Source organism: Chaetodon auriga, chromosome 16 (genome assembly GCF_051107435.1).
Source record: "Chaetodon auriga isolate fChaAug3 chromosome 16, fChaAug3.hap1, whole genome shotgun sequence".
Lineage (NCBI taxonomy): Eukaryota > Metazoa > Chordata > Actinopteri > Chaetodontiformes > Chaetodontidae > Chaetodon > Chaetodon auriga.
In genome coordinates, this window is record NC_135089.1 from 15,932,251 (window position 1) to 15,957,421 (window position 25,171).

General features: G+C 41.7%; 1 protein-coding gene across 1 annotated transcript in view; it reads right to left on the reverse strand.

The window, feature by feature from the left end:
• Window positions 1–18,391: 18,391 nt before the first annotated feature.
• The window catches only part of LOC143334106 (protein shisa-8-like), a 91,469-nt gene continuing 84,689 nt past the window's right edge, over window positions 18,392–25,171 (reverse strand). The window contains exon 5 of the mRNA XM_076752641.1: window positions 18,392–24,347. Within this exon, the coding sequence (XP_076608756.1) occupies window positions 23,851–24,347 (497 nt within the window). The 3' untranslated portion in view covers window positions 18,392–23,850. The remainder of the gene's footprint in view (window positions 24,348–25,171) is intronic.

Sequence of the window (25,171 nt, forward strand, 5' to 3'; positions counted from 1 at the left end):
GTGCAGTGGACCACGGAGTAATGTTAGCCCAAAGTGTGGCGGATAAAGATGTGATTGAGGAGAAAGGTATTAAGATAACGCTGATGCTACTACTTAATCACATTTTCATCATTAGTTACACTGCGTCTATTATGATACAGTTCACACCTGTACAATCTAATGCAATCTAATACAACAACCTTGCTATTAATCCTGCCTTTGCGAGGCATAGTCTTCAGTTTTTGTTGAAGCTCTATGGTCAAATCTGTAGTATTATTGAAGCTGGTGTTGTATTGCAGCATTGCATTTAGAGGATTTTCTAGTATTTTGGTCATCCCCGTTTATATGATACTTCTCAAGCACCTACGACAAGCGTGACAATGAGAAATTACAAATATTACGGCACAAAGGCTGAATTCTGTCATAAACATACTGTATGTCTAAATGCAGACTTTGATTAATCATGCAATTATCCCACAACCTTCAACTCTGCCAGCTTCAATGTAATGTTTTATATATTTATAGTGACAAAGCCATAGAGGGTGTTTTCGGAGCTGAGGCTTGATGCAGACAGGCAAAAAGAAGCAGCTACCAGATCTCTGACAGCACGGAGATACCGGAGGAAGAGAAAGTGGACCGATTCTGGGGCATTTTAGAGAAATACGAGAGGTTAAGCCAGCTGGCAGTCGTCATGAAAGCCAATTCTCTGCATCCCACAAATGTCTCCTCAGAGAAAACCTTCAGATTGGTTAAAAAATTGCCACTGAAAATAGAAAGAGTGTGGACAATGGTTGCCTCTATTCTCTTTTGTCCTGCAAGATCAACTACAGAAACACTGGCTGCAAATATGCTCCAACTCAGAGAGCTGCCAAGTCTGCTACCTGTAATTACAACAGTTTGTGAAGTGAAGGGGCCAGCATGAGAAAGCATTCACACATTAGCACACCATCTTTTAGATCCCCCTTTTTAAAGCCTCAAAGTCTGTTTGTATTCTCATGGCAGATTGCTGAATCACCCGTTTTGGTAACAGCTATCAAAATACAATTTGCGACCTTTGTAAAGATGTTTGTAGTGGCAATAAAGGTCTAGTTCAAAATCAGGTCATAGAATCTGATGGGTCGCAGATTACACAGTAAAACAGAGCTTAAAATCAAGACAGAGGCAGCACCTCTGTTATCAACATTGAGAGCTTTTGCACCATTTCCTTTCAGATCTGTCTTTCTGTCATTTTCCCTGTGTGCATAGGCACTGCAGCTTCACATAATAGTGATGTATTACAGTAACCGTCCTTGTCATTGACAGAAAAAAGTAGAAAAGCAGTAAATAAACATTTCGCAATTGCTGTCTTCCATATCTGGCTGCTGTTGAGCCATCATTAACAACTCCCCTTTCCTCTGCAAGAGGTAGTTTGAGTTTGAGCTGCTGCCGCAGTAACAATGAATATTTCTGCCAAACTGTCAAAGCTGTTGAACAATCACAGAAACAAATCTCCAGTTTTATATGGCTGCATCAAACTTTCACAGACACCAGTGAAACTTTGTCACACATAGTGAAAACCCACAGACATATTGGCGTATTCCCTCTTTCAATATATCAAACAATTTATGCCCTTTAAGTATTGCTGAAAGGATTTCCTTCCCTCCCTGATGTAAACCGGAGGTCTTCTGATTAACTCTCATGTGTAGAAACAGGGATATCACTGCTTGTGTGGTTGAGATCCACTGATGTGAAACTACAACTTCAATATAACCTGGAGGACACTAGTGATGGTACGTCACAATGACGACATTCGTTACATAAGCCATTAACCCTAATATGGAGGCACTGATGCAACTTTTATTCTCTATACCAATTGTGATATTTCAGCGGAGGGTATCTGCCCATACTGAGCATAAATACGATACTGGAGCTCTGTTTGTCCTACATTTCAAATGTTTATACCTTACTGCATGGAACCCATTGCTCGTGTAACATTTCTACTGCATCTATGCATACTTGTGAGGACCTTAATCTACATAATGTAATTCCCAGCCCCTAATCCTAACATCACAACTAAATGCTTAACATTAGAAGAGAAGATCTGTACCACTCTCATATGGACCTTACGGGAGTTTTCATTTTCACACTCTGATTTCTCTACGGACTGAACAAGCAAGATATAACATGTTCATCTGTGAACTTAGGAAGGTAGGCAGATTTTGTTACCATAGAGACAGCCATGCTATGTGTTTCCCTCTGTTTCCAGCCTTTACGCTAAGCTAAGCTAAGCTAAGCTAAGCTAAGCCAACTGGCTGCTGAAAGTCACTTAATAATTACTGAACAAATATGGAACTTGTATCTATATTTTCAAATAACTCTCAGAAAGAAAGTAAATAAACTCAATTCTCAAAATGTTGGACTATTTCTTTCACCCTGAAACTACTGGTCCACCTTAAAGTGAGGACCAAAATGTCTTCACTTTCTCTCTTTAGGTATTACACTTAAACTGTCCCTCTCTTATTCTCTGATGTTTCCATTACTTTTGGGGGGGGGACATTACCCAGACATGCATTCATTTCCTGGAGACTTACCCTAACCCTAACCATAACCCAAACCTAACTTTGCCTTAACCTTAATCCAAGTAACCTTAACCCCTCCACACACATACAAACACACACTCGAGTGTGTGTTTGTGTTTGTGTAGAGATCTCTACTCTAACCTGTGTGTGTTTGTGTAGAGATCTCTACTCTAACCTAACCATTAACAGCAAGTTTTAACCCTCAAACAGGCCTTTGAAGGTCTGTCTGAAACTGAGGACTGTCCAGAATGTCCACACTTTTGAGAAATGTCCTCACTTTCAAGGTCTAAGACTCAAATTGGTTCTCACAAAGATAGCCAAACAAGAACATATACACACATATGCAAACACACAACAGAAAATATCACTGTCATAAGGACATGAGCATCAAGACTAAGCTAGTTATCAGTGAATAGGCACCCTGTCTCAAGCACACAGGCACACACATACACACAAATTCAGGCAGGCTGAGTTGGGAGCAAAGGTAATGATTTGCATGGGCAGGTGGGCAGTGGAGCGTTTTGGAGTCTGTCCATCGAAGAGACGAGGGCACGACACGCAACAACATCCCGACAGGAGTGGCTTCACCAGGTCAGCCGAGAACTGAAAGGACTGCTGTAAACCTGGCTCAGCCTCAAGTCAAGGTGAGATGCTGATGAGTTGTTGATAAGTTAAAGCAGGTGCAGTGAAGATATAAAGTGCAGTATTTGACTGTCCCAGAAGGACTGGCTGTCACACATGGGGACAGTACCACAGAGGTACTTCCACAGTGCACTGTAAAGTGCATAAAGAAAAAAACAGTCTAAAAATTTTAAATTCAGATATTGGCAGGTGTGATAAAGGAGTGTGCCCACATGACAGGAAATAGAGAAGAAAAAAGAGCTAAAGCAAGAAATAGGCAGAAGTTCTTGCTGTTGGAAGCAAAAGATGGTAAATACACAGGAAATAGTGAAGAGACAAGTTGAAATGTCAAAGAACTTTTCTGTCCCATTTGGATAGTCTACATTCTTTTGAGCTCTGAATTCCTCTAAAGTAAACTGAGGACATTTTCCCCACCAAAAGTATGGCTGCATTGAAAAAGTTACACAAGTCAGAGTCTTAACTGTTGCCAAAAAATGTTTTCCTCCTAAGCAAGCCACAATCCTCCTGCCACAGTAAACCACACAATCATTTATCCAAAGAATATCTTTTGAAAGAGTCTCAAAAAGACTTCCAGCAATCATGAATGAGTGATGATCTCTCAGCCATTCTGACACAGAAAAAAAGTGCATGCCTGATCTTTCGGGAGACATTTTTCTTCACTTATGAACAATGTTTCCACACTGCCAAAGTTGTGACACCACGACAAACATTTTGTTACGCAACCAAAAACATAAAACCTGACTGCTGAGTTCTTGCACCACACACATGCAGTTTGCGCTGATAACATGGCGGATTTGTAAAAATACCTCAAATAAGAGCTCCTTTCAGAAGCAGGTTTTTCATTGGGAGCCAGCTGATGTCGATTTTGTTGGCTCAAATGACAGTCATCGCTGGTTTTTAAGAGCTGTATCCAGCATGCTAATTAGGCTAATGCTAGTTCCATGAGTTAGTTGAAAAGCTGTCTCTGGATTACTTTTTAATGTTTTCAGCTGACAAATGGGGTTGACGTACATCCCAAGCAGTTGATCCATGTAAAATACCTGGAAAAAAGGAAACACAGTTCTTGTATCACAAACTAAATCTATTTAGCACAAGTATTAAATGATAACAGTCTGATCTCACATTTTTCCTTGTTTTATTCTAACATACGCCGTTTGGCTGCTTAGCTTACATAATCGCACCAGCGAGACAGAGGTTAAGCTCTCAACTCATTGTTTAATTTTTTTTTTTTTTTAGACATTCTATGCCTTTATTAGGCAGCAACATTAGAGAGATTCAGCTGAGGTCATGGGCTGGAATGACCTGCAGGCTTTTCGGATGAGGACAAACCAGCGAAATGCTACAGCAGATGGGTCATTTTGAACGGGCCTTTTTTCCTCTTAACCCCACATAATGTAGTTACCTAATGCTCCTTCACCAAAGAAGTAACACTAGGTCAGTCAGTAAGCTAGTGTCGTTAGCTGGGCATGCTAACACATGTAGCTTACATTAGAACAGATAAGCACACTGTTCAGTTTTTTCCACTTTGTCTCCTTTGTTTTCAGATTTTTAGATCCTGAGCATCGTTCGTTAGCTGTAGCATCAAGTGACCAGAATTATTCACCCAAATGGCACCCACCAATAAAACAAGAAGACGAACAAGAATAGACAGATAAAGTAAAAGTATGTAAAATGATTCAAACTGCGCTTAGTTAGTCAGGGTGGGTTGAATTAGCAGCTGAGTCCACTGAAATTTTGGATGTTTTCGCAGATGTGGGCAAAGAGCTGGAGTGCTACAGGGAGCTGAGCTCTGCACTGTACAGTTGACTTTACTGATGAGCAGAAACAAGGAGCCCTGAGCAACTGACAGCACAGCGAGCAAAAGATATGACAGTACACAGAAAAACACAGAGCGCTGGGTCAAGAGAACGAGAGGAGGAGGACACAAACAGAATCACATAGAGACACACAAAGAAACAGACTTGAGGGGATGCATACATAAATACATACATAAACCAACACAGCCAGTATTGCACACAACCTTCCACACATTCTTGTGTGTGTTTTTCATTATTCTGCACTTTTTCACTTTGTCATTTTACCACCTCTCCTGCTGCAACGTGTCACGAAGCATTTCTTGATCCACCTTCCTCACATTTCTAACAGTGCCGAGATTTAAGCTCGCATGTATTTCGTGTTCCCGCATTTGCTTGATTCTCATTTTCACACTCTTTGCTGTGGCACCCCCCCCCCCCAACCAAGATCATGAAAGATTGATCTCATCACAGGGAGACACAAGGCGGGAAAGAAAAACAGGATAGCACAGGGTACACAGGGCGCTGAGCTGCAGCATCTCTGACGTTATGTACTGTTGCTGTCAAGTGTTGTTGTTTTAATTGGAGCCAAACCCAGCTCAACACAGCAGTCAGATCCTCTCAACCTGACCCCAAAACAACAGATACTCCCCCCGACACCCCTCCACACACTCACACACACACAGAATAAGACACAGGTATGCTGATATAGACACGGACAGGATGCCAGAAAGGTTGAAACAGATGGAAATGCCATGAGAGAGACTGAAACGGGGCTTAGGATAACATCTTGTTCAGTGAATAACCTGCTCATGGTTTATGTATGTCTAGTTTATTTTGACAGTTTAATGAGTTACCAGCTGACAGACGGTGGCTGCATTTCACAATAGTAACTCCCCATTCCTTTAAATCTCCATGTTTTAGTCAACAGCACTGCTAACGGTAATCTAAAATGAACTGTACCATGTTAATTAGTAGTTTTGAACACTGGAGAACAGAAATTGCATGATTACAATCTTTAATCTCAATCCTCCGCCGTGAGAGGCGACGGGATTCATTCAGTCCCTAAAACAATGTTGATTATGTGCTTGAATGCCTTGGCATTATTGTTCCTCATTCAGCAATCACAAAAGACAGTTGGAGTGAATTGATTTAAAGTCAAGTGAATGGGATTGAATTGTGCATTGTGGCACAGAGGGAGAGGCAGGCCAGCTAACTGCAAAGCTCAGTGCAATAAATTAATTCAGCTGCTCACAGGTGCCAGATGTATTGCCAAGTGTGGCTGATTAAAAGGTGGGACCTGCATAGGGAATCAGAACAATGGTGCTTTGTAAATCTAAATGTAAATCTAATCTGACGTACTGTTAAATAAAAAGGCGCACTTTGAAATGGAAAACGTGTCGAAGAAATGTGGAAGTTTATTTTGGCCAGGTGCACCTCCACTAATCAAGCCTCGAACTTGTGTTCTGTGATCTTGCAGGAAAAGTTCCCCATGAGATTCTGTTAAACGGTGTTTTGCTCGAGAGGTGCAATGCTTTCCAAATTATTTTTTGATGTAGCATTGATTCTGACTGTAAACACTTACATATTCAGCCAAAGCTACTGTGTGTTTTCATTTAACGATTTCTGATATTTCTCACGATGGTGTTTGACATGCCTAGTGCTGACTCAGCGGAACAAGCAAAAGTGAAAGTGACTTTACCTTAATCCAGGTGACAAAAATGAGGGAGGGAAGAAAACAATGCTGAGGGGCTTTATTCCGGTCCTGACACTGAAGCCGTCAAGTCCCCTTGAGGACATCTCTTCCTATATAACTTCTGAAACTTCAAAAAATTATTGTAGAGAGAAACCTCTTTGACCATGAGAGGCTGATACGAAAGGCAGCTGTATGCAAGATGCATTGAATCAATTAGCACTGACCACCTACACAAACAGATATTTAAACTTTTCCTGAATAGACGTTCTTTCAGGGCTATATTAGCTTTATTAACGTCTGACCTCCCGTTAGCTTTCTTACGCTTGTTATAACCTCTTACACTCGATGGTCACGTAACATAAAAGGCAAAGTTAAAGCAGCCACTGCTTTGGGGGCAATGGAGCAAGTTATAAACCCAACATATTATCACCTCATTTGGTTCATATACTAGCAAACACATTTAGCAGTCACGGAGCAGCATTAGCATTCATTTGGAGTCGTGTTGATGACCACCTGACGGATGACAGCCCAGCAGTTACTCCACCGACTCTTGAGGGAAATTAGCTGCTAAATGCTTCACTTTATTCACCAGCTAGCTGGTAATTTCATCTGCCTGCTGCTGCTGCGAGTCAGGAGATAATTCTCTGTGGGTCTCCATGATTCATATGTAGCGACAATGTCTAGACGTGTTGTGGCAGATGAACTGCAGCCTTTATAGTGATTAGGGTTGGGACAATAGCTGAATAAGAGAACAATCAACAACTTCAATTGCTCAACACTGTATTTTTCAAATGTAAATTTTCCAGCTGTGTGTTGAATTGAGGGACAAATGCACACAAATGTGGAAGATTCGTCAAGATGATACATTTTACATTCTGCACAACGAAAGAAAATGAAGGCCAAAGTATTACATTCTCTATGTTAATGAGAGCCAGTTGTTGGAATAATAAATAAAGCGTTCTCAATTTTTAGTCTAAAGCCAATTTGTTTTCACCTTGAGTGCAAATTTGATATGTAGAATTGGGAGGCCTTAGCAAAGTTCCCTCGTAGCTCAGCCCAGCAGTCAGCCTGAAAATAAATCTGATTAGCAAGAGTAAGACAACATCTGTGGGTGTGCAGGCCGGTGACTGTTTCTCCAATAATTTTGGTCCAAACTTTGTATGTTATGGATTTGACTCGTGGCTTGTAAGAAACAAAATAATTACATATATACTCTGTTGTTTTTTTTTCACTATTATGGATTTATTTGTTCTGTCAATTGTTTGGCTCTTTAGTATAAAGGAGCTGCTTGACTGAATCGCTGTAGGAGACAGGTTAGTTATTGCAGAGAGGGAACATAAAAGCTTCAGATGAAGCAGATTAATGGTTGTAATTGAGTGGAAAAATTGCAGCTCCTGCACTGGTGAGAGACTATCGTGGCGCAGAAGCAGATTAGTTCAAAGTGCAGTGATGAAGAGTGACAGGATTCAATCATAATCACTCAGTGATTGCTCACTCATGATCTATGTTCGTAGTTCTGTTTGTTAGACCAAAACAAAGCGTTTAAGGTGTTTGAATTAAAAAAAGGGAGGGAGACAATTTAATACACACCAGGTTGAGCATGATTTGATGCTGATTATTGAGTCTGCAACTTAGTCTTTTGATATTTCCCTTTGTGTGCACAGACTGATGTATTATTCTGAATTGTTTAAGCCATTTCAGCAGATGCCATTTAATGTGAGCATCAAATTGAATTTGAGTCAATTTGAGCTAATGTTTCCATTTCCAGTTTTCTGTTTGTGTGAACATTAAACACAATAACTTGTGAAGCTGTTGAAGCATCTGCAGTCAAGCAGCGGCGCCGTCACGTTCATGAAACTCTTCAATCATTCTATTTTTTCTTACTCTTTTTATTACTTCAGAGAGATTGTCAGATTTTAAATTTCACACCAGTGACTTTGAGGCTGTAAAATTTTATTTCTCCAGATAACGGTTAAATTGAGAATTCAGTAGAATCTGAACAACGTAATGTTCTGTAATAAGAGCTACAATTCAGCCGCAGATTTGCCTGTTCAGCTCAGGAACAAGTCTTCACCGATTAAAAACAAAAAAAAGACTCTGTTCACATGCAAACCAGCGGTTCTTGAGCCTGTGCTGGATACCACTGCTTTGAGCTAAATGCTAACTTTAGCATGCTAACATTCTCACAGTAGCTGGGTTTCCATCAGTGTATTTTTTGAAAAATTCGTGAAGACCCCTCTCCATTGTTCTCCTGTTGCTGGTCGAGGTGACTGGCTTTGTTTCTCCTTCTTCTTCTTCTTCTTTGGGGTTTTCTTCTGCTCTGTTTGTTACAGACATGTGTGCCAAATTCTGATGCACTTTGTGTAGCCTTATTTATTTTCTCTAATTAGCATTTTCTTTTGTGCCAGTCAACAGGTTTGCTTCACATTAGCTCGACAGATGGAAACACAACTATTGACGATGCTAACATGCTGATGTTTTGCAGGCACTATGTTCACCATCAAATTGCAACGAATGCCAAATGCCTTTATTTTTGCAGGTATCTGGTTATAAACAAAGAAACTGAAAACAAACTGAAATTCTGATCTGATTATGGCGCTAGATGAAAAGTGACATAATCACCAAAGTCATTAGGATTCATCCTCTGGGCACCATGAATGTCTCAAAGCAATCCAACACATAGTTGACATTTCAGTCCTGCCATTCCCAGAGCCACGCCGCTAGCGTGGCTCTAACACCGAGCCACGGGGCGGCCATGCAGGCTGGAAAACGGAATGAGGTGTGTCCTGCCCTTTCTTAGCAATTACAGCTGCTGTTTACTTGATCAATGCACGGAGCTCCCAGCTGGAGCAGGTAGCAGTGCAATAACAATGTGAAGCAAGATAGTGCTGCAGGAGCACACTCAGCAAAGCTTTGATGGAGAAATCAAAGGTAACATATGGGAAGAAATGTTCCCAGCTGACACTCACAGATTAATTGTGGCTGATTTCAGGTCAGGTGAGAGACAGAGCGAGTGGCCGGCTACCTGATGACTGACTGCTTTAATGACTGGCTTTACTTCCAAAGAGTTAATTTAAAAGACGACACACAAGCACACATTACATTTAATTTTCAGGTATGCACAACCACACCCCCTCCCACTCTGTAGCCATGATAAGACCTCCATCATCATCATCATCATCATCACACACACACACACACACACACACACACACACACACACACACACACACAAGATAAAGCCAGAGTAATTACGGATGTGTCCAATCACCATGAATTTCCTTAAGTTTAATTAATTTTGTGCAGAAGGTCTTGGCTCTATCTATCCATCAGGTTTTATGTGCTGTGTGCCGCCCACCTCTCCATCTACTATCATTTCCCCTTTAAAGCAGATGTATTGATTGGGGCTTGTCGGCGTTTTATGAAGTAGTCCGGAGAGCTTGTCTCTATTTTTCTTTCTTTTATATCCCTGTTGTTCTGGCGCTGAAAGCAAGTGGAATTTGACTTGTCACTGCGGTAATAAAAGCGGAGGTCCCCTGATGTAAACTGTAAAATTTTGCCTTAAATGACATTTGTTTTTCGACAGAGTGAGCAAAGACCTTAAACATTCAAGAGTGAGATACGTGCTGCAAAGTCTGTTTTTACTCCAAGTCATAGTAAATGAGGTCAGCAAACAGTGCTGAGTAGATGATCTATGGACAGCAGTTATGTTTTTAATATCCTTTGTTATATTGCCTCTGACAATAGAGGCAGGCTGTGCTGTTGAAGTGGGAACGAGCGGAGAATTAGTGGCACAAACCGGTAGATTTCCCGCCAGAACAGAGGGGGAGGGATGGAGAGTGAGATTTAGATGGATAGAGGAGTGTTCTTCCTCAGGAGGCCTGCAGTTTAATTGAGTTTATGAAGCGGTGGACGGAGCAGATTGATGGAGGACATCCATCTCATAGCACGATGATGTCTGAGGAAGTCTTGTCTTCATTCTGGCTCTGCATCTTTCACCTGATCTTTTTCTCCCCGTTTCCTCTTTATTCTTCCTCTATTCATCTCACTTACTGTCCTGATGCTTCCCCCTGCCTCTTCTACACCCTCACACACTCTTTAATACTGTATGGCCAGATCCTTCACATCCATCGCCACTTTAAAAGTCTCCACCATCTCAAGCTATTCCTCATGTTCCTCCTTCCCACATTGTTCTCAGCCATCTCTGCATTTTCATCTTTTCCTCTCTCTTCTTATGGGACGTCGATGTGGTATATCTCTGCTTTGGCATGTGTTGAATACAAAGTTTTTGGCTCACCTCTTTTTTATTTCAATCATTTTTACTGCTTTAGATCACAGCCCTCAAATTACAATGCAAATATTTTGTACATATGTGGTGCCAATGAAATACTCTGTTGCTAGCGATACTACATCAAAATGGATGACATGAAGGCAAAAACAGCCACTGTGGACAATACATCACTGAAATAGAATATATTTACATTGATGTATTGGTGCTTTTACAGAAGTAAAAGATTTGATTACTTCTTCAATCAGTGTGAAAAAAGGAGTTATGTGTCAAACTTTCACTGTAAGATAAAAATTGTTCCTCAGTAACAATCAGTAGAAATGTTGTAAATTTGCACATGTTGACATCTGTTTTAACATTTAGATGAAATTGTGGAATTGTTTTTGTTTCACACTGCAGTGTTTACAATCACAATAAGTAATGCTACGGTGTGTACATTGTGTAATTACACAAAAGCAATGAGAGAACAAGGGATGGCTTTCAGCGTACAGCCCGCACACCCATAGCCTTCAGTGCCTTGTCCTGATGGTAATGTACTTTCCTTGAAAAGAAATCTTGTCTATTACCTCGGCTGGAACGTCATGTCTTATGATTTGTTGAATTTAGCAATAGCAATATCAATGTTACCGCATTTTTCTTGCCAATTTAAGACATCCTTAAAGTGTAATTTGCCTCAGTACCTCCTAAACACAAGGTTTTTCCCCCTTACTCACCTGTCTCCTGTACCTGCAAAGCTTTCTACTGATACACAGTATATACTTAATAATTATAGTGTAATTTGTGTGCTGCAATCTAAAACCTTACCCCATACTTATGCACACGCCCATGCACCAACACACACACGCTTAAACCTCTTTTGTCAGCCTGTTACATTCCCGACTGTGTGTTGACAGCTGGTTGCAGACAGAGAGCTGACCAGATTGATGGAGCTGTCGCTGGCCAGGCCTGCAGAGTTGCAGATTCGCATGTGTGTGTATGTGTGGCTGGCTCGGCTGCGTGTGTGCCTGCATGAGAGAGAATCTACTGATTGAAGAATAGAACGCAAGAAAGAAAGAGCGAGGTCTTTGGGATGCAGAGCATGTGAAAATGATATGCTGATGAGTGCATGTTGTATGAATAAAAGAGCAGAGAGTTAATATGTGTGTGAATATGGTGAAAATCCTGTGTTCATGGGCGTCTTTCATTTCATGTGCACATGAATTGACTGTCTCCTTCCTCCCCTGATGATATTCAGCGTCACACTGTTACCCCTGTAATTATAATTCACCGTCATAACACACACCTTAATGCCTCAGTACCTCTTATTAACTCTTATTTAACCGTTCTAGTCCTACTGAGCTTTCTTAATGATCAGTTGCTTATTAGCTAATTAAAGCTGCTTATGCAAAGCTGAATAGAAGACTCATAAATATACCTGATCTGACAAAGCAGGGAAGACCAGAATACCATCCATGAATAAACATAAACAGACAAAACAGAACGGGGAAAAAGGAAAAGAGAGGAAGCAAAAAACATTTCTAGTAACCAGGATGCAAAATTATGTAAGAGTGTGACATTAAATGACTAAATTGAGGAGAATAGAGTGTTTTTTTGTGTACATACAGAGATGGTCATATCTAGGTTACAGTCAGACTCATAATTATGATCAGATTTTTTAAAGTTTCTGCCACTGTACGTACACACAGGACAATTTACCAGAAGATGAAACAGACACAGAGCTAAGAACTGGGCTTTGAGTTTAATGTTATCTTCAGCACGCTAACATGCTCACAGCAATGACACACCGATACTGAGTGGATATAATGTTCATACCATGGCCACCATTTTCGTTTAGTGTGTTAGGACATCACTAAAGTCACCAGGATCCATTCTCTGGGGACCAATCTTCAGTCTTGACCAATTTCAGTGCGCACATCCCGAGAGCCAAAGGCTGAAAAATAAAAAGTAAAGGTTTAAGTCTGTAATGGAACAGCTCAGTGGGTTGGCCACTGGTTGGAAATGAAAGCGTATGAAACTCACATGCTCTTGGCCCTCTGTGCCACGTAGCCTGTCAAACCACCAGGCTCAGCACTTCCTTAGCTCTCCATGGCCCCGTTTCCAGCTGCGAAGTCCCCAGTCAACCACCGTATTAGCTGGATTAACCTCCACACTCTTTTGGCTCGTCTGTCTCTCTCCTGCAGCACCAGACTTAAAGCTGTCCTTTGGTCCTTCCTGCCTCTGCCAGTCTATCTGTCTTTTTCCACAGCTTATGTTACATTCTGTTAGTTCTGTGGCAAATGAACGCCTCGCTGTCTTTCTCCCTGTGCAGTTGGAAATGTCATCTCCCTTTTCTCTCAGATTTCTTTTGTCCTTCCTTTCTTCTCCTGGTATTATCTAGCTCAGTCTCATTCTTGCAATCATTCTCGTTTTGACAATATTTCAGAGAGGGGATATTTCATCCCCTCTTTTCTCTCTCTCTCTCACCCTCCTCTGGCTTTTTGGTGTTTTTTCTTCTTCATTCATTTGGTTCTCTGTCCTGTCATTATCGACTGCGGCGACTGGCTTTGTGTGGCAGCTCCTGTCTTATCTGGTTCTGTCAGGTGTCGGTTAAAATCCATTCATCGGTAGGTTGCACAAAGGTGGGCTGGTAAAATGCCAGTGCTGCCTCCACACTGCAGTGGGAGAAATGTTTTTTACCTGGACAATCTGCATGGCACTAAATGTGTCTTGATTGCCTCTTCTTCTTCTTCTTCTTCTTCTTCTTCTTCTTCTTCTTCTTCTTCTTCTTCTTCTCAATTTATCTTCACTTTATGATCTACCTGTCTATCAGCAGTGGGAGAGATGTCTGTTTCCTTGAAACAAAATATCACAGGTTATTTTAATAACCTCTCTATCTTTGCTTGAAGTAACAAGGGGCAAGTGCAGTTTTGAAGTTGCAGAGAATGGTTGTCCACCCGAATACAAATTTCAATGTGCTGCACGTCTTTTGAAGAGAGCTCCGTCATAAAATCTGACCCCACAGACGAAGGCTCCTTATACACTTATCAGTAAGTTATTTATTGATATAGAATATTAGATGTTTTTTATATATATATATATATATATATATATATATATATACATTCATATGCAACTTTAATGACAAGCAATAACTTTAATTACAGTAACAACAATGCAGCATTCAGGACTGAAGTATTCCAGCACACCAGGAGCTCAGATTGTTCGACTTCCTATGAGATGTTTTTTTAATGCAATCATATATAGTTGCATGTGTATCATAATTAATATATACTATTATATAATATATAATAATAATATAATTATTTTGCATTATAAAGTGAGTATAATGTATACAGGAAGTTTTGAATATTCAGTGGTTGTATTTAGCCCTGCTGTCAACATAAGCATTGGTGAAATTCTTGCATGACAGTTATTCAGGATATAGAGATTAAATTATTTTTAAAGGCTGAAGATTGCACGTTGAGACAAGTTCGACATTCTGAGCGGTTTGGTTTCAGTTTTCATTTCATGCCTTTATATTTCTTATATAAACCTGACAGTCTTGGTTTAGACGTTTCAACTCATTTTCAACGTTGAAATGTTTGCAGGGTCTTTTTTTTTTTTTTTTTTCATAGAAGACATCTGGACATGTCACATTGGGAAAACCACACGTCTAAATGACAAAATTAATGATGAGCTGCTTCAGTTTTAGGGTCCTACTATTGTTCTGGCTGGCACACACCGTCATGATGTCTAGAATGGAGCCATCATTCATGTTATTAGTAAAACCTGTGCTATCATTATAAGCCAACGTGCCTGTTGAGAGGAATCCATATTGAATGGATACAGAATCATACTGTTTATGTAATAAATTCCTAGATAACAATTAGGTTGCTGAAAATGTTCCTTTTGTTAACTATAAGGTCAGTGAAAGGTTTCATCTTGCTGCTAGAATGCAGAGTTCCTGCATTAGTATTAGCGGAGCGGCTGAATAAGTAATGGTAATGCAATATTCCAGTATCCTCTGACCTGAATAAGAACATTTTTACACTGGTACTGAGCCCCAGGATACCCGCCATGGGCGAGAGAGAGACTGAGAGAGAGAGAGAGAGAGAGAGAGAGAGAGAGAGAGAGAGAGAGAGAGAGAGAGAGAGAATTATCGCGGACATGGTTTGTGGCATTTGGCTTTTTGCTCTCTGTGATGGATTTGGTCCAAACCCTTGAGACACACAAATGAACTGTGACATCTATGACAGCTGGAGATGATGCCCACTGCCCTGCCTGCACACACACACACACACACACTCACGCAGGCAAGCACGTGCACACACAGACACACAGACACACACACAAGCACACACACACTCACTTGGACAGCTTTTATGATGTTGCAATTTTCTTGCAATAATAAATAAATGTGAACATTTATTATGACGGGCTGAAATACTGGCATGAACATTAGTGAGGGTTTTCCCAAGTATAGCGTCTTTGTGGAGGCTAAACTACATGTTTATTCAGCACTACTTGCATTTTTTGGTGATTTTAAAAGCACTTTGAATTAAAATATGCAGAAACGCTGTAAATTTGTCTTTCAAGCCTCTGGGAGTAACAGCAGGAGAGCAGTGTGAATATGAAGAGTGCTGTGATTTAAAAAAAAAAAAAAAACCAAGAGCCTTTCCAATGTGTCTTTCTTTAAGGTCTAGCCTCCAGTGATGTACAGTATTTCTTGTTTTACCTCTCGGCCTCATTGTTGACTGCTGGTTTGTGCTTGTGCAGGATTCGACGCTGTTTCCATGCATGTACATTAACATGTTTTCTGCGTTTCCCTGCTGCAGTGTGTGTTCACATGTGAGCATCTGTGCTCATTTAACTCACGTCTGTTACACATTACTTTCTTTATGCACATTGGATATGCTTATTTTGCTCTTTGTTTCAGCCATGTGCACAAAGGACAACATTAGCTATTTTAAAATGTATGTGCACACAATCAAAAACCACACAATCCTGTTAGAGGTCTTATTCTGTCTCTCTGTACTGTAACTCTTCTCCAGGTCAAAAACGATGGAAGGCCTAATTAACAGTATGTCTTTATTGCAGGATAAATGGGCAATCATATTATCAGTGTCAAAACCAATTAACCAAGTCATTGTAAAGGCTTTTAATGTAAGCTGCAGGTTGAAAATAAATGAAGTGACATTCTGAGCTGGATTAGAGTATTGATCCAGTTATGAGGATGCTGCTGCACTAAGTATGAAACAGTCATGGTATGAATACAATCAGCAATCTTGATTATGATTTCTCTAAATGATAAAATATTCATACTGACTGTGGCGGTAAATGTTTATCCTCTCTCACACCACTAACTAAACTGGCTTTGAACTGATGATGCATTAAGATTGAGCTTTACTTCTGTTAGGTGTGCACGCGCTCAGGAGGGATTGGTCTTTTGACAGGCTGCAGGAAACGAGGTGGCGCAAAAGGTTTTACACGCTGTCAGCTGACATCACGCACTCGGGGGCTCTAAAACACACACTGCCAGCTCACTCATAACACACAGGATACGCATCCAGTCAAATCCCAGATGATGTCAGAACAAATTAAGCGGCAACACGCCTCTTTGGGAAATCCAGACTTTAGGCTGTGTATGACAAAGAAGTGAGAGGAGGAAAGAGAGGAAGGAGAGAGGCAGAAAGAGAGAAGGAAGACAGAGGGAGCTGCTGCTTTCACCTGATCAGGAAACTGGTGTTGCCAGTGTTGTCAGATGTTGCTATCATGGCCATCAATACTGCACAGTCTAAGCTGTTGGGGGTATTTTATCCATCTTTTTGTTAGATGGGGATTTTCTGTCCAAACTGTATTGATTTGTGTCGCTTACCGGTAAACCCGAAAGCATACTGTGTGTGGCATCAAGCTTTGGCGCTCCCAAACTGGGTCAGATTCAAGCTTGAAGCAGACGCTTCTTTGCTCGCACTGCCTTGAATGTTCGTCACAGCCATTTATTTAGGAACATTTTGGGGAAAACCTTCATTCTTGGATAATCCTGTGCTTGTTTATATCATCAGTCTACGACAACCAGTGCTTTTAGGGGTTTTTTGTGATGAAGTGTGGTAATTTACCCCGGCTTGAACCCACTTTCCCTCCCTTCTCCTCTCAGTTACTCATTTTTTGGTATTTCCCTGGATTCTTTTTGACAAGCCGCAAGCCGGAACTTGATGAATATCAGATGAGGGGTTGCTTAGTGCCTTTTCCATGTTGGATTTATTCTGCATGGCTGTTCTATGTCAAAAAATAGTGAGTCTAATACATGAGACCAAAAACCAGTTGCTTTTGGTGCTTTAAAGGATTCAAGATATATAGTATTTTCAGTGTGATTTGTGCAGGACAATTTAAACACAGCAGCCAGTCTGTTGTAAAAATGATCAGAAGTGATTGAACACTTTAAGTTATTTCTTCAGCTTGTTTTGATCTTTGTGTTCTGACTCATTTGAAGTGGGTGGGGCTCAGATGGAGAAGGTTGATGTCCTGTATTCCCATCCACCAATCAGAGCGACCTTTTAGTCTAAACGTGATGACATTTGATGAGACCCTCATAGGTCTCATAAAGCAGATTAATGGAGTTTTACAGCTTGATAAATAACAACTAAGAATCTTTTTTTAATGAGTTTTCCTTTGATTGCTGCTGACTGAGTAATGAATATTGTCTCTACAGTGAATATGAAGTTACAACCAGAAGCTATCTTAGCTTAGCATAAGAGAGCATGGAGACAGGAAATGGGGGAAACAGCTTGCCTGGCTCTGGTCAGAGGTAAGAAATCTACCTGCGTGCGACTCTAAAGCTCACTAATTGACCCATTCTTGTTTGTTTGATCCACACAAAAACCAAAAAGTATAAGGGACAGGTTCTGATGGGATGTCATGGGAGGTAATGGACTGTTTCTTGGGCCTTCTGAGAGCTGACAGTTGAGAAATGACAGGAAATATGGACGGGGAGATGATGACATCCAGCAGTGGTCCCCCTCCCGACACTAAATGGGGATGTTGTGGTTTATGGTCACTGCCCATCACCAGGGTGCCCACGGTCATAACAAGTGTCCAGGAATTTGCTGCAGTGCGGCTAACATTTAGCATTTGTAAAATCACATTTCCTTTTTACAATTAGATTTTTGTGTGGAATAAACAAACCACATATAACATATGAACTAGTGAGCTTTAAGGGTGCTGGTTGGCGTAATTTGTTACCTTTGGACAGAGTCAGGTCAGCTGTTTCTGTCTTTGTGTTAAGCAGGGTTCACTGGCTGTGACTGGCTGTTGGCAAAGAAAGCGAACAAGTCTATTTTCAAATATGTGTAACTATTCCTTTAATGGTCTGAGTTGGATCTTTGTCACAAAATGTTGGTTACCCGTGCATTTCTGAAAATATAGCTCCTCCTGAACAGAAACAGCCTGTACACACACGTACAATTAACAAATGAATGTATTTCTTGAAAGATTTATTCAAACAGGACACATGGGCCAACGTCGTATGAGTGCCTATAGACATTTCAGTTAGTCAGTCAAAACTTTATTTATATAGCATCTTGTATGCATGAAAATTCTGTTCATTTCCCTTCATCCCTAAAAAAAACCTCTAGAGAAATTTGTCTTGAGTTACAGAGAGTGACGTCAGATTGCCCAGTCTGCTTTTATATCTATAAAAAGCCCTTATATAAGCTGAGTAGTCAACAAATTTCACAGCAGACAAGTGGTACAGCATACATATATACACAAGTAATACATAGCAATCCAAGGCAGCCTATTGCTGCCCATAACAAATTATCATGAAATAACGCATGATTTTTTTTTTTTTTTTTTCATTTTTCATTTTTCGCAGATGCAAAAGCTGTACAAGAAATCACTGAATCTTCCTTTCACCTGTCAGCTAATGTGTTGGCAAAGCACTTGGATACAATGCAATATCTTTTAACATTAAATACATGAGTGCATGTATATACCATACAATGGAACTCAAAAGATCACAAGCTCACAAACATTTGACATCCCCTGGTGGTAAAGGAAGGTGAGTGGGGGGAGGGGTTGAAGGGTGCGCAGCCATGAGTCTAAAGTCTGGAAGCACTTTCCATTGGTCAAATGAACTTTTTTTTTTTTTTTTTGTTTTTGACAGGAGCTTAATCCTTGAAAAAACACAGTACAAAAAACAAACTGACAGAAAACAAAGAAACAATTGAACCATACACCATAACCTATATATTGCTAGGGACCATGGAGCCCAAGTATGTCTACCAGGTTGCATTCAGATAACCTGTTGTAGAATACTTGCATTGTTTCTTTTATAGAGAGGAAGTTTTACAAACAACAGTCAGTTAGCTCTGAGATGAGCGAGTGGTGCCATAGTCTGTCATTAATCAGGAGAGATTGAGTAAATGCACTCTAAGCTGATGATCCAAAACAGTCTCAGCATTCTCACTGTTTGGGATGTTTGAGCATCAGTTAGGTGTACTCAGTTTCCCCTGATTCGAGGCTTTTGGTCCTGTTTTGTACCACAAACTTGTGGACATTGTACAGAAGATATAATTAGTGTTTCAGCTCTGTGGCTCTTGTGTCTTGTTTCATGTGTCTGTGCGTGTATGTTTGTGCATGTGTTCTTTTTTTGTTTTTTACATTGCCCACAACAGAGGCAAAACTGTGGCTCAACAGAGGCGTTTTCAGTCTAATTGATTCTGTTTTGGCAACTGTTTGTTTTCAGGCAGGCCTTTGCCTGAAGGGGGTCTCGTCCATCCAACATGGCCGAAAAAATCATGGATCCAGGATACCCGACCGCAGGGAAATTAACACTGAAAGGTGTTTTCCGGCACATCAGCGTGATTGTGTCTTGTGAGTGTGGCACCTCCAACGCAGATCTCCCAAAGAGCAAGAGGATATTCAAGAGTCAGCCATTCACAGTGCTCGTTTAAACTCAGCCAATCGATTTGAGCCATGCCAGGCAACAAAATTTGAGGAAAGTTGAGAAGAAGTTGTGAGTCTCTTTAGGTTTGCTGGTAGCCTGTCCTCAGGCTCTGTTTGTCCCAAAGCACTTCCTGTGCACTCCAATCTTAAACTGTAAATCCTGGAGCCAGTGGTGCCATTGAGTTAAATCTCCAGTTTCTTAAGTCAGCCAGTGTTGTAGGGATACGAGTGGGTCCAGCTCCTCCCGAGACCCAACCGCAACAATAACAATGTTGAAATTGGGCGATTCAGATTAAAGACCAACTTCCCCTTTCAGCTACAGTCACACAAAGCTTTTGAAAGCTCGTCGTTTGAGTACATCAGAGAGATAAAACCCAGAATTAATGTTTTTAAATGACCCAGGCAAACCCGAATGAAAAACTACCACCGCCATATCAGCTGTGTCCATGCAACCTCATTTCTCTTTTCTGTCTCATCTCCTTCATCTGCTCCCAAGCCCTCTGCAGAGCCAATTCGTTCGCTCAGCTCTCCCTTTGGTTTTAACACCCGCACCCTCATTAGCACCCACCCCTAAACTCCGAAGAGGGCTCCAGATAGGCAGACAGACAGAGAGATAAGGAGAGGGTGAGGACGGTTGGGCGCTTATTGCTTTACTGACGCATATTGCTTGTTTACTCGCTGTCATTCCTCGTTTGTTCTCAACCTCTAATGCATTCCGAGTGATTAAGGACAGACCCCACAGAATATTTTGGTAGGGCTTTTAGAGGCCAGAAAACTTTTCTCGTATGAAGTGACCCACTTAAAGTGTGGCACCTCGTGGGAATAAAAGTCAAAGAGACAGGGAAGCCATGGAGAAGAAACCTGCTGTAACATGGTACATTACATACTGTGCAGCGCTGGCAGGAGCGTAAGCGCAGATGTGTTTGATGCATATTCACACCATGCATATCCCATTGATGCTTTTGTATTCATGATCCCCATTCTCTGCTGATCCCTTATTACAAAAGCATGCCAGCAGCTCCGAGCGCCGCTCCAACAGCTTGCCTTACAGGTTTTCCACATCTTGGAGAGGTAAAGTAGAGGAACCGCTGCAGCATAACAAACAAGCATTATATTGCTAATTTATTCTCTCTCGTTAAAGTTTTACTCCGTCGCTCATTTTATCTGTGTACACTCACAGCTCCATATAATTGAGATGCAAATTGGGGAGTTTGGCTGACTGACATTTCTGCTTGGAAGAAAAATCAATGGAGTCCAAAAATTTTAATTACACAAGATCACCTGCAAATTTCCAGATGTGAGTAATATATTGATGATTCGTGTCCTAGCCTGTGTTTGTGGATGCAAGTTGTCTATGTTTCCTCTTGAGCACACATGCAAGAGGACTATAGAGGAGAATATCATGGTTTATAACAGCTTGGAGCGCTGGGTACCAAACACCAGACAAGTGCTTGGTAATCATCACTCAACCCTTCGATGGACTTGGATGCACAGAGGGAGGTCGGGGGGGAAGATGACAGTCTGCTGGGGAGCAGAAAAAGAGAAGGAGAGCAACAGAAATAGAGAGGGAGTGTGATAAAGTGCTAAATAGTGTGTGACTCTGGTAAGCGCTGCTGTTTGATTGGGTTCCACCACCTGTCTGATGTGCTATAGCATGTGTCGGGCATATGCACTGCGGCATAGCTGGTATTCTCACGATAACAAATTAAGGTGAATTCAATTAGTGAGTCACATTGGCTGTTGGACTGTTCTGTACGGTGGAGGAGAACGTGAGAGCATGTGGTGTGGAGATCTTTTAAAGGTAATACTGATTGGAAACTGAAGCCACCTATAACCAGCGCTGAAAATTGTTGTGTATTACTCATAAAAGTTGCATTATTCATTGCTTCAGTCACAAGCTCTATCCAAGGTGTCTTTAAAAGAAATTCTGGTATATTTCAATGTGGTGTAGTTCCATAAACTGCTATTGTGACTCTATGGGTCATGCTAAGTTTGCACTTACCATCTTAACTGCAGAGTTTAGTCTGACCAAACACAAAAAAGTCACTGCCTGGAACGGCCATTATGGCTCACTGCATAGGGACAACTTGCCGTCTGACCTAATCAATTAAACTGTCATCTAAGGCAACTCAAAAAGCTGAATGCAATGATGGATTATCCTGCAGACTATTATGAGGATCACTGTGAGTCACTGCACTTTGATGGATTACCGTATTAATTGGAACCAGACACAGATGAGGAGCTAAATCAAATGGAAGAGGAAAGATGAAAAAGACTGTCGCCAACATCTCTCATGCAACTGGTGGTGTTCCTGTGGTCACCACTCTCTCTTGAAATACTCCACCGTGAAATAACACAACACGTAACTAAGTAATGCAAACCAAATTTGACCATTTTCATGCCAAAGAAAAGTATGTCTACAGTGTTTGAGTGCATTCAAAGCAGGAATTACATGGACTTTTGTTTAAATGCAAGCAGTCATTCCTTTTGTGGATGCTAAAGCACTTCATCTACAGGAAGTGAAGTAAAATTGCAAAGCGCTGGCAAGTGGTTTCAGTCTCATATTATGTTAACGTTGCAGCAGTAGACGCATGCATCAAACAGTTGTATTTAGGACTAGCCATGCTGGGAAAAGGTGTTCCTGTAATGCGTCGGTGCTTTTTCTTCCCACATTGAGAAACGCTCCATGATGTCAGTCATTAGTGTTTGATAATGAAATCATGTCTTCGCAAACTTGTGGATCTGCCACTTGAACACAGTAAAGTGGATCCTAGAGGATGTACATACAATATACATATTCATCAAATCATTTCAGTTCCTGGTTCAACCAAATACCTGCACCAAAATGCAGCATCGGCTGATGTTCTTTTGAGAGAAACCCAGTCTAACTTGTAAGAGCCAGTGTAGAGCAGAGAGGAAGAGGGAAAACAATGACTTTGTAATGACCTTTCTGGTTACATGGACTCTTTTTCTAGGCATCGTGACATATCCCAGGTTCTCTTTAGAGGTAAACAGCAACACAGAAGACAGTGACTGAAACGAGCAGTTCAACAAACCGTTACAAATGCCAACAAGAGAGCTCGCTATTTCGTTTCCCCAGTTTCTGAGGGTGAGTGCGGGGAGAGACAAGTGTGCGTCTGTTTGTGTGTCAGTAGGGGGTGCCTGTGGTCTCTGACACTGCTGAGAACCTTCTGTAGTTTTTGACAAGTGTGTAGTGTGTGTGTGTCTGTGTGTCTGTGTGTGTGTACATGGTTCAGATCCTTCTCATCTCATTTGCCCCTGGAATGAGATGAATAACCAACCCCCTCTCCCCGACCCCCGCCCTCCTCTCTGGTATGAATTGCCAGGCTGATATCTCACTCTCCGGAGGGGCCGGAGGGCAATGGGAGCTGACAACACAATGGCATTGTTTCTGCTGATGGGGAGCCAAAGTCTTAGGGGAAACACTCCCCTACCAGCCTCCTCGACAGTCTCCGAAAAAGTGGGTAGAGTCCGTCTGGGGTAGTTTGTGGGGTAAATGTGTTTGTGTGTGGGATTTTGGACGTTTGTGCCTGGTGGTGTCATTCTACAGAGCAGTGCAGAGTGCCGTTGAGGTGTGAGGGGGTTGAGAGGAGAAGGAGGAGAGAGCTGTGCCAACACACTGAGAGGCCACTCAATTATTTAGACGAGCCGCCAGGTTCAAAGCGTCACAGCCAACACCTGCCAATCCACCACCTTCACAGCTTATCTGCTGCTGCTGTTTTGATCCAGTGGTCTTAAAAGTACAGAGATATCGCTCACATTATTATTACTGTTGTCAACAATGATGAGGAAAACGCAGAGTTAAAAAAATCAGATTATACACGATATTTGCTTTCTTCCCCTCTCGCCGTGACAGCTGTGGATATAAAAGATATCTGAGCATTTCTTTTAAAGTTGCTTAAAACTCCACTTGGTTTCCTCCTCTGTGTGTTCAACCATTCATCTCCGTGTTCAGACTGTGACCTCTGTTTTGCTGTTGGTGGGCAGTCCCTTGTGCTTGGGGTGCATGTGCGGCGAGTGGCCGTAGCTCAGCGGCTGCGAGAAGAGCTCGGGCAGTGTCTCGATGCTGAACTGCCTCTTGTTGGAGTAGGCTTGGCGCCGGCTGTTCTGCTGGTGCAGCGGCTGGTGCTGCTGCTGCTGGATGGGGTGGTGCTGCTGCCCCTGGAGGCCCATGTGGGAGGCCACCGGGTGCTGGATGTGGCTTTTACTGGGGTCCCATGCTTTGAAGGCAGAGCTGGAGGTGAGCGGGTGGGTGTTGGTCTTAGAGATCTTAGGCTTGGGGATCTGGGAGGCGTTGATGGTGATGGCCAGTGGCGCGTGGATGTCGGGCGGTGGGAGGAAGGGCTTGTCCTTGGGGTGGAAGTTGATTGGCTGGAAAGTGGGAGGGGACTGGCGGTGGGTGTAATCTACCATTGGGTAGCTCTTGTAGTAGTCTCTTGCAGCTGTGTCTGGATGAAAGATGATGGAAACAAAGGCAGAGACATGGTTAATTTATTACGATGAAAATTCAAGACCATTAGTTTGATTCAGCAATGACAAAAGTGCCAATGGAAAAGCTCCATTCTGACCCTGAACGTACTTTACTGGTGAAATTCACAAAGAAGCATCACATCACAACACATGCGGTATGTCTACGTAGACACACACACATTCCAGACAGATCTGTCATGTCTGTCAGGTAAGCACATAAAAGATAAGCCAAGGCAAAGACGATGAATCCTGCAGGCTGTGCAGCATGTGTGTGTCCATGAAGATGTGAGCGTTTGTACCATATTTATGTATTGGAGCTTTGAACTGTCTATGCACTGACCATGGAGTTAAAAATACCAACGGCACCAGAGAGAAACAAATGGAGGGAGAGAGAGAGAGAGAGGGGGAGATCAGGAAAATAACCCACATATGAGGGGGAAAAGCAGGACGAGTGAGTGTCGGGCAAAACGGGAGATTTGTAGGGAATAAAAATAGAGTGGGTTCAGCGTGTCGAGTCAGATTAGCCCGAGTTCCCTGAGTGGAAGTCGACTCTGCTGTTCGGTCATCACCACTACACCCCCCCCCCCCCCATCACACACACACATGCATACACTCTGCCCTTAAGACACTAACAACCTTGTTGTTGCGTAGCCCCATTTTATTGGTCCTTTTTTTTTCCTGGAGAGATATAAGAGGCTGAGAAAAAATGTTTTGTTCCTTCATTCTGGTGCCCTTATCGCTCTGAATTACTCTTCCACTGGTATCTTTCAACATCTTAACATCTGACTTCTTCATAACATAA